Genomic DNA, 11100 nt, shown 5'->3' on the forward strand with positions numbered 1-11100 from the left:
TTATAATAATAATAATCAGGTACACATTTCTATTCTATTATTAATATTCTAAAACATTTGTAAAGTCCTCTTCCGAATCTCGAACACTTTAAGCCTATATTATTACTTTTTGCATTATCTGGAACAACACTCGTACACCGATTATTATTTTTTGACTCAAGGAAATTTTCAGTCTCACTATTTGAAGGAGGAGTAATTGACTCATCTGGTTCAACTGAGTTTCCAGACTTTTTATGCTCAACAGAGTTACCAGTTCTTGTTTTCTCATCTGATGCAAAAGATTTTCTAGTCCTAAAATTTGAAAAATAATTTTTTGTGGGTTTAACTGATGCAACAGAGTTATCAGATGATGAATCTGTTGACTCATCATCTGATGACATAGAATATTTTGTCTCGCCAATGTGAAGTGCATCAATTGATTCGTCTGATGAATAAGAATTTGAACTAGACTCATCATCAGTTGACATTGAATGATTATCCTCATCGATGAAGAGTGCATTATCGTCTGAATCATCTGATGCAAAAGATTCAAAGTCAAAATCTTGGAATTTATTTGCTGCCTGGATGGATGTTTTTAGATCATCAGTGGACATTGTCTCTTTAATGTATTTTGAGGATGAGTTTGATGCAAAAGAATTTTTCTGGGAATAATCTGCTGGCTCTGGGAATTATTTTGCATCATTAGTTTGCTCATAAGTCTTGCCAGATTTATTTTGTGCAACATTGTCTCCGTCTTGTTAGATTCAATATATTTTGAGGCTGAGATAGAACAGGTTGTCTCATCAATGTGAAGGGCATCACTTGACTCATTGATGCGAAAGAATTTTCCAGTTCCATATCCTGGATGGATGTATTTGCATCTTTAGTTTGCTCATCAGTCTTCCAGATTTATTTGTGTTGACCGTATCTCTTTAAATTTTTTCAGGTTCAATACCTTTTGAGGATAAAGTTGTCTCATCAATATAAAGTGCATCATTTGACTCATCTGATGCAAAAGAATTTTCCAGTTCCATATCCTGGATGGATGTATTTGCATCATTAGTTTGCTCATCAGTCATCTCAGATTTATTTTGTGTAGACCGGACCTCTTTAAACTTGTCAGCCTCAATATCTTTTGAGGATGAATGGGTCTCATCAATATAAAGTGCATCATTTGACTGGTCTGATGCAAAAGAGTTTTCAAGTTCCATATCCTGGATGAATGTATTTGCATCTTTAGTTTGCTCATCGAATTTAGATTGTGTAGACAATGTCTCTTTACTTTGTTTTCTCACAATATCTTGAGCTGTATCAGAGAATTGATGAACTTTGACTTTGATTTGATTTGACTCGTCTGATGCAATAGAAACTTCAAAAATCAAAATCTTGAGTTTCATTTGGTGACTTGAAGGATGTTTGTGCAATATTAGTTGGTTCAGCGTCTTGTCTTTAGATGAGTTGGCCTCCAATCTTGAGTTGCACTTGAATTATTTAATGATGATGTTGTTTCATCAGGTTTCTCAATTATTTGTTGAGCACTTGAGTCATCTGTGGACTTTATCTCATCAGCTTCAGTTTTTTGTGCTGATTGTGTTTGTTGTTGTTCTCTAACTGTCTTTCTATCTGAATCTGTCTTATTATTACCTTCCTCTGATTTTGTATCTTCCTAAAAAATTAAAAATAGACAAATTCTTATAGTCTATACCATCTTTTACTTTTGGAAAAGGTTTTCTGATCTTTTTGGGAGGTCTCACAGCGCCATTCGGCGTCTACCTTTCCCTCTAATAACGTTTTCCATCAGGATCAAATACATTAATGATAATTTGGGTTTTACAGGATATATGCGAGGTCTACCTGGTGGTCGTTTTACTTTCGTCTCCTTTTGGTGGATGTAACACCAGTGATTGATTTTTTGTTATGATTAGATTTTTTTGATGTCTTCTAGGGGCTGATGCAACATTAGTGGATTGATTTCTTATTGTGATCAGATTTCTTCTGATGCAACATTAGTCACTGGTGTCTTTTTTATAATCAGATTTTTCTGACTGACATCAGTCACTGGTGTCTTATTATGCTTAGATTTTTTTGATGTCTTCTTATGGGCAGATGCACATTAGTGATTGATTTCTTATTGTGATCAGCTTTTTTCTGACTGAACATCAGTCCACTGATGTCTTATTATGATCAGATTCTTCTGACGGACATCATGTGATTGATTTCTTATTGTGATCAGATTCTTCTGATGCAACATCAGTGATTGATTTCTTATTATGATCAGATTCTTCTGACTGATCATCACTCACTGACGTGTTATTATGATCAGATTCTTCTGACTGAAAATCAGTCACTGGTGTCTCTTATGATCAGATTCTGCCGATGCAACATCAGTGGTTGATTTCTTATTGTGCTCAGGCCTTTTTCCTGACTGAACATCAGTCACTGGTGTCTTATTATGATAGATTCTTCTGATGCAACATCAGTCACTGGTGTCTTCTTATGATCACATTTTTCTGACTGAACATCAGTCACTGGTGTCTTATTGTGATCAGATTCTTCTGACTGAACATCAATTACTGATGTCTTATTGTGATCAGATTCTTCTGACTGAACATCAGTCACTGATGTCTTATTATGATCAGGTTCTTCTGACTGAACATCAGTCCACTGGATCTTATTGTGATCAAATTTTTTCTGATGCAACATGAGTGATTGATTTCTTATTGTGATCAGCTTTTTCTGACTGAACATCAGTCACTGTGTTTTTTATTATCAGATTCTTCTGACTGAACATCAGTCAATAATGTCTTATTATGATCAGATTCTTCCAACTGAACATCAGTCACTGGTTCTTATTGTGATAAGATTCTTCTGACTGAACATCAGTCACTGGTGTCTTATTGTGATCAGATTCTTCTGACTGAACATCAGTCACTAGTGTCTTATTATGATAAGATTCTTCTGATGCAACATCAGTCACTGGTGTCTTCTTATGATCACATTTTTTCTGATGCAACATCAGTCAATAATGTCTCATTGTGATCAGATTCTTCTGACTGAACATCAGTCACTGGTGTCTTAGTGTGATCAGATTCTTCTGACTGAACATCAGTCCCTGATGTCTTATTATGTTTAGATTCTTCTAATGTCTCATCTGTTTTATCTTTTATCAGTATCTTTTTCTTCGTTCACCAGTGAATCATAAGCTTTGGTAGATAACTCATCCAAATTAAACGATGTATCCATATCATAATTGTTTATATTTTCATCAGTTCCTTGTATAACAGTTTTGTCCATAATATTTGAATCTGATATTGCCTGGTCGCCCATAATTTCAGGAAGATCATCTATAAAGCACAAGTCTTGCAAATAATTGAGAATATCCATAGCTTTTTCATTAGCAGCCTCATCATCTTCAACTGAAGAAGAATTTTCATCTGTATTGTTTTGTGAGTTGTCTTGACTTTTCCTTCAGATGATACTGCTTGATCCATGTCATCTTGCTTTTTACTATTTTCATGTTGATCCTTTTCCTGAACAGATTTTCTTGTAGTTTTATTTACTGTCGTTTTTTTAGATTCATTTGCTTTTGCCGGTTTTTGACTTTCTGCTTTCATCAAATGTTGTTTGCTTTCCTTATTTTTTATATCATCTTCAATTGCTTTAGCAATTTCAATAGATTTTTTACTCCCTGGTTTCATTGTTTCTACACATTGTTTTTCTGTAGGTGTTAGCTTCTTAATTCTATCTTTCTTCACAGATTTTTTCTTCTGCTCTTTTGTATTAGGTTTCTTTGTTCCTTTGGTAGATTTCTGTTCTTCTATATCAGATATAGGCATCCCAAATACTTGTGCGCTTGACTCATCATTAGATTTTGCTGGTAAACTTGTTTGTACATCAGCCAAAGTGGAATCTTTTGTATCATTGTTATTAATAGATTCTTTATTCTGCTCCTTTGCATTAGGTTTCTTTATCCCTTCGGCTAATTTGTGATCTTTAGTGTCTAATTTAGGCAAGCTAAATTCTTGTGAGCTTGACTCATCATTGGATTTTGCTGTTGAACTTGTGTGTCCATCAGCCAAAGTATTAACAGATTGTTTTTTCTGCAACTCTGTTGTGTCATTGCTATTAACAGATTGTTCCTTCAGCTCATTTGCTATTTGCTTCTTTGTGTTTTCGGTCGCTTTGTGGTCTTCCATGTCTAATATAGGCATGCTAAATCCTGATGAGCATGATTCATCATTAGAGTTTTCTGTTGAACTTGTTTGCCCATTCAGTAAAGGTTCATTGTTAGTAATATTTAGTTTTTCTGAACATTCTAAAGATTTATCAAACCTTGTTATACTGTATAGACATGTAGCGTCCATGGAACTGTTTTGAGATTGTCTTGGCTCACTTAATCTGTTGTCATTGGCAGCAATTTGTTTTGTCTCTTCTTGTATTGTATTGGAATCTTCATTTGAATGTTTTGGGGACTTACCATTATCTTTTAGAATCCGCTCAATCTCTTGTTCAACAAGTTTACAAGCTTCTGTTTTGGTTGCACCATTGTCTGGTACATCTATTACTTCTTTATTTGTTGATTCTGATATTTCAGTTTCTTCAGGACAATCTTTAGTTTTACCTCCTTCAAGTAACTGACTTTCGTCTTTAAAATCATCATCAGACATAGACAGCAATTCTTCCAAAAAGTCCATAATACTCTCTGTTGAATTCAAGGCGTCACCAGGCTGCTCTTGTGTACTACTTCTTGAAGATTTTATTGATGAAATTGATGATTGTGTACTGATTGAATTTGTATCATCCTGAAGATCATTTTTCTTCATCCTTTCATCATCTTCAAATGTTGGTTCAGAAGCTGTAGAAGTTGGTGTGGATGTTAGACAGACGTCCTTCTCTGTTATATTATTTTCTTCATGCTCCTTTAGTGGTTCATCATGATGACCAATATTAATGTTAATTTTGGGAATCAATGACCTTCTAACAACTGTGTTATTAGATACATCAGCAGAAGAACTCTGTGATACATTTTGTTCATAACTTTGGGCATTATTGGTGCAATTTTTGTCTAAATTAATCCTTTTCAAAAGAACCACAGCAACCTTGTCACTTTTGTTGATAGCCTGAGGTTCGTAAGTGGGATGAACTGTATCTAAATTAGCTTTAATCTTTTTACTCAGTGGTTCCAAATCAGATAAATCATGATCATCATCTTCAGCCATCCTCCTCTCTGTTGAATTCAAGGCATCATCAGGCTGCTCTTGTGTACTACTTCTTGAAGATTTTGCTGATGAAATTGATGATTGTGTACTGATTGGATTTAAATTATCTGGAAGATCATTTTTCTTCATCCCCTCATCATCTTCAAATATTGGTTCGGAAGCTGTAGAAGTTGGTGTAGATGTTAGACAGACGTCCTTCTCTGTTATATTATTTTCTTCATGCTCCTTTAGTGGTTCATCGTGATGACCAATATTAATGTTAATTTTGGGAATCAATGACTTTCTAACAACTGTTTTATTAGATCCATCAGCTGAAGAACCCGGTGATACATTTTGTTCACAACCTTGGGCATTATTGGTGCAATATTTGTCTAAATTAATCCTTTTCAAAAGAACCACAGCAACCTTGTTGCAATTGTTGATAGCTTGAAGTTTGTAAGTGGGATGAACTGTATCTGAATTAGCTTTTATCTTTTTACTCAGTGGTTGCAAATCAGATAAATCATAATCATAGTCTTCAGCCATCCTCCTCTCTGTTGAATTCAAGGCATCATCAGGCTGCTCTTGTGTACTACGTCTTGAAGATTTTGCTGATGAAATTGATGATTGTGTACTGATTGAATTTGTATCATCCGTAAGATCATTTTTCTTCACCCCTTCATCATCTTCAAATGTTGGTTCAGAAGCTGTAGAAGTTGGTGTAGATGTTAGACAGACGTCCTTCTCTGTTATATTATTTTCTTCATGCTCCTTTGGTGGTTCATCATGACGACCAATATTAATGTTAATTTTGGGAATCAATGACTTTCTAACAACTGTTTTATTAGCAGCTGGACTACTATTGTTCCTTATACCTTTACCCTTGATATTTTTATCCAGAACTTTCTTTTGGCATATTTTCTCAGTAGGTTTTTCTCCAATTTTGATCAAACCGGGTACAGAATTATATCCATCAGCCGGAGAACTCTGTGATACATTTTGTTCACAACTTTGGGCATTATTGGTGCAATATTTGTCTAAATTAATGCTTTTCAGAAGAACCGCAGCAACCTTGTCACTTTTGTTGATAGCTTGAAGTTTGTAAGTGGGATGAACTTTATCTAAATTAGCTTTAATCTTTTTACTCAGTGGTTGCAAATCAGATAAATCATGATCATCGTCTTCAGCCATCCTCCTCTCTGTTGAATTCAAGGCATCACCAGGCTGCTCTTGTGTAATACCTCTTGAAGATTTTACTGATGAAATTGATGATTCTGTACTGATTGGATTTGTATCATCCGGAAGATCATTTTTCTTCATCCCTTCATCATCTTTAAATGTTGGTTCGGAAGCTGTAGAAGTTGGTGTAGATGTTAGACAGACGCCCTTCTCTGTTACATTATTTTCTTCATGCTCCTTTAGTGGTTCATCATGATGACCAATATTAATGTTAATTTTGGGAATCAATGACTTTCTAACAACTGTTTTATTAGCAGTTGGACAACTATTGTTCCTTATACCTTTACCCTTGATATTTTTATCCAGAACTTTATTTTGGCATATTTTTTCAGTAGGTTTTTCTTCAATATTGATCAAACCGGGTACAGAATTAGATTCATCAGCAGTAGAACTGGGTGATACATTTTGTTCACAACCTTGGGCATTATTGGTGCAATATTTGTCTAAATTAATCCCTTTCAAAAGAACCACAGCAACCTTGTCACATTTGTTGATAGCCTGAGGTTTGTAAGTGGGATGAACTTTATCTGAATTAGCTTTAATCTTTTTGCTCAGTGGTTCCAAATCAGATGAATCATAATCATCGTCTTCAACCTTCCTCTTTCTGTTTCTAAAAATACGTTTAACATCTGAGCAAAAACTTCTAATCTTATCTTTCTTTATTTTTATCTTAAATTTTTTTCTTTTTTCTTCCTGTCTCTTTTTATGTAATGCAAGAGTAGCACCATGAAGCGGTTTAGGCCCATCAGGAAAATCCTTTGAATGATATCTCCTCTCGTGCTTCCTTAAATTACCAACGTCTGCAAATTTCTTATTACAAACATCACACGAGTATGGTTTAACACCAGTGTGTATTCTCAGATGTCGTTTTAAGCTACAATTAAATGTGAATGATTGCTTGCAAATATGGCAACGATATGATTTCTTGTTTGTGTGAATAAACATATGTTTTTGTAAGTTATTTGCATCGTTGAATTGTGTTTGACACACTTTGCATTTTAAATAATCTTCTGCATGGACCATTTTATGCCTATTTAGAAGGTATAAATTTTTGCATACTTTATCACATTCGTCACATGAGTGTACAAGCTTAACTTTCTGGACTGACTTTTTTTTAGTTTTGATTTTTACTTCGGTTTTGCAGTCTTCTGAAAGGGTAATTGATTTTTTGTCATCCGGTGAATCCTGGTTTTCCATAACAATTTCGCAAGCTAAAGTAGCATCCGGGAGAGATTTTTGGGTTTCTATATTGGAATTGAAACTGAGTTCCATTTCCATTTCCAATTCCTTTTTCCAATCCATTTTTGAATTGAAACTCGATAGCAGCGAAAATAAAACTTACATTGATTCAATAATCTAGAAGAAAAATTATTGTTTAGTGATTTTAGGATCATGTTTTTAATGTGACGAAGTTTTAAGATTTAAAATTCAAGCTTACAACAAATGATCCCAAAATTAATGATGTTTATTAATTGTTTTATTTGACAAATTTAATATTAATTTCATGAACAAGCTTATATTTTGCACCCGATTTGCTTATTTTATGTTTGTTGACGTTTCAAGTCATTCTGAATCGTTTGACACCGAAATTAAAAAAAAAGTGCAAGCCAAATTTTAACCTCTTGACAATATTTCCTTTATTGCATATAAGTTTATAACTAAAAAGATTTGCTTGTGTTTGATTTGCAAAATGAATATATGTTATAAAATTGATGAATTGCTTACAAATCTTATCAAGGGAGTATTCTAGTGTAGAGGTATAAATTTTAGGTCATTTTCAAATCATCGTTAAAGGAAGGAATCAATTTTTATACTATCATTTTTAACTTCCCGTAGGGTAAGTTATAGTAATTGCATAAAAATCTAGAATGAAAATTTGTATGTCGTTACGTTTCAAAAGTTTCTGAACATTTTGGCATACCTTAGACAAAATTTTGGCAGATAAGATAAGAGTCGAATGCCAAAGATTCGTCATTGTCGTCAAAAGATTGTGATTAGTCGTCGTGTATGTGAATAGAGATCTGTCGTTGTATGCGTACCGGCATCAACGTTGTATTAGTACCGATATCAACAAGGAAATCGGAATAGATAAATAAACACTTTGAAGTTACATTGTAGTACAAATCTTGATTTAATGAAAAATGCCTGAATCAGAAGAATATTTTACCCTGTTTCCCATAAATAATTATAATGAAAATAATAAAACAAATGCAGCATTTGCGCCATGTATGGAACATAAGTTTATTGAAATAATTCCTTTGTTATTCGTAGTTTCTATAAATCTTTGAAGTTATTGAAATGGAAAATATTTTTTAGGCAAAACAGATATTACAGCTGTTCAAAGAATGAGATTAAATCGCCAGCGAAAAAGTAAAAAAAAATACAAGCAGTCAATGAATGTATGTTAATTTTAATTACATGAAGTTCTTCAAACACAATTATTACATGATGAGAGAAGTTGCGAAAACAATATTTGTTTAGGCGTTGTTTAACATAATCCACTGTGTGAACGAATATTATAGAATTTATTAATCAGCTATTACTTCATTTCTCTAACAAAGGTTCATTTCTAAATGCTAATTACAACGGCAAACTGATGAGGTCATATTAGAACTTTGACTTTAATTACATTATTGGTTTTAAATATTATACATATCATCAAAAAGATGATAGTTAAAAAATTGATTGCCTTTTTTACAATGATTCAAAAATGACCTAAAATTCATGCCTCTACACTAGAGTACTATTGAATCTGGGAAATTGTTGAAAAATAAAGAACACTTTTTATATTAACAAGTCTACAATTTTACTGGATGTGACTTACAGTCGGAAACATGCATTAACGCTCCCAAACATCATTTATATAAAAACTTTGAAACTTTCTTTCAGATATCTCAAATACTAATTAATCTGGTTCAAGAGGAATGGAGAAGTAGAGTGAATACATAAAATTCCAAATAAAAAATATGAAGAAAAAAGAAGAAACTCTACTGAGCATGATAATGAACAGGAAAGAAAATGTGAATCGGATCCATTCTACAAAAAGAATGTCTCCTACAGGACATTGTCGAAGGTAAAATAAAAAGACTGAAAGCATAAGGAAAGGAGAATGCAGATGTACGCCCAAGGCGATAGACCAGAAAGCATAAAAGTAGAAGTTTGTAGAGGTACATGCATGCAAGTTAATATTAGTAATGAAAATAGTGAATCATTGATTTGTGGTGCCGACTACTAATGTGATATTCCTTTTCCAAGCTTGAATTTAAAACCTTAAAAAACCGTCCACATAATAAATTCCAAATTAAAAACTTAAACAAAAACTAAAAATCTAATCATTATCAAAATCAATTATATATTATCTAGTTGTAATGGCATATCGAGATCTCTATCCCTTGGCTTCAGCACTGGCAAGATCCTAATCGGGTCACAGTCTGAAATAGAAGAAGTCATTGTAGAGAAAACCTTAAAATCGACCACCATTTCTGGCAGCTTTAAAAAAAAAACACTTTGTACAACAATATTTCTATTGTTGCACATAAAATAGTATCGCTTTCCGGCATAACCTAAGCTCAAGCAAATGTCATGAGCATTTTGGTTATAAAAGTGTAGGAAATGTTCTCATCGTAAAGGATCCATGGTAAAACATGGGCTGGAATATAAATTGCATGTTATATAAGCTTAATATAAGAAATATTGTGGGTTTTAGGCTAACCTAACCTTTGACACTACGACTATATATACTTATAAATACAATTATATGTATTTATAAAGGTTTTTGGTAACACTTACATCATTCAGGTGTTGTATTTTTATATTTATATATTTTCTTTGAGTAATTATAACACTTTGTTTACTAAACACACAGATTTTTAGCATAAATATAAACAATGCGCGTAACAAGTTACAAGATGGACGACATCTTGGATTTACAATCGGCTTTCATTTTCGTGTTCGCTTTTCGCCGTAAGATGGCGACATTGGTATAGAAAAAGGACTAATTTTAAATTTTGTCGACGTTATAGTCATTCTGAATCGTTTGAGACTAAATTTAGTAAAAGTATGTATGTGTTTTTAGTGATTGTAATAAAACTTTGTATAACGATGCAGTGTACGGTTTGAATAAGTAAATGATCAAACAATATGTTTTTTTAAATAGTATTTGTATTGAACAAACTACGATTTACTTATATATATATATATATATATATATTATATATATATATATACATAAATTTAAAAGTCTTCATTATTACTGTACAGTATTAATTTTTATTTTAGAGCCTTTGTGCAAATTTTAAAGTTTATATTTTTATTTTAAAGTCCTCATATTTATTTTATTTTGACTTCCGCATAATTTCAGGCTTTATCCTTATTTTAGAATTCTTACTTTTAACTTTTAGAGTCTTTATTCTTGTGTTACAATATTCATTTTTATTTCAGAGTTTGAATTCTTATTTTAGTCTTTAATTTTCTTTGAGAGTCCTCATTTTTATTTCAGAGCCTTGATTTTCATTTTAAAGTCCTTATATTTATTTTATTTTGAAGTCATCATTATCATTTTAGTCCTCATTTATATTCTGATCTTTAATTTTGTTTGAGAGTCCTAATTCTTATTTTAAAGTCCTTATTTTAATTTTAAAGTCCTCATTTTTATTTTATTTTGAAGTCATCGTTCATTTTAGAA

The 11100-nt window shown here is 32.5% G+C and overlaps 2 protein-coding genes across 3 annotated transcripts in view; one reads left to right on the forward strand and one right to left on the reverse strand.

The window, feature by feature from the left end:
• The window catches only part of LOC113386594 (progestin and adipoQ receptor family member 3-like), a 10618-nt gene extending 10025 nt beyond the window's left edge, over positions 1-593 (reverse strand). Inside the window, exon 1 of the mRNA XM_026624365.1 lies at positions 114-593. Coding sequence (XP_026480150.1) covers positions 114-593 — 480 coding nt within the window. The remainder of the gene's footprint in view (positions 1-113) is intronic.
• The window catches only part of LOC113386910 (calcium-binding mitochondrial carrier protein Aralar1), a 92268-nt gene that overhangs the window by 13694 nt on the left and 67474 nt on the right, over positions 1-11100 (forward strand). Inside the window, exon 1 of one of the 2 annotated variants that reach the window (XM_026624668.1) lies at positions 9318-9583. The exons of the other annotated variant lie outside the window; for it this stretch is intronic. The gene's annotated coding sequence lies outside the window, so the exon portion shown is untranslated. Of the gene's footprint in view, positions 1-9317; positions 9584-11100 lie in introns of those variants that run through there. 2 annotated transcript variants of the gene reach the window in all.

This window comes from Ctenocephalides felis, unplaced genomic scaffold (genome assembly GCF_003426905.1).
Source record: "Ctenocephalides felis isolate EL2017-DRISC unplaced genomic scaffold, ASM342690v1 CF-g0.4_SCAFFOLD_03571, whole genome shotgun sequence".
Lineage (NCBI taxonomy): Eukaryota > Metazoa > Arthropoda > Insecta > Siphonaptera > Pulicidae > Ctenocephalides > Ctenocephalides felis.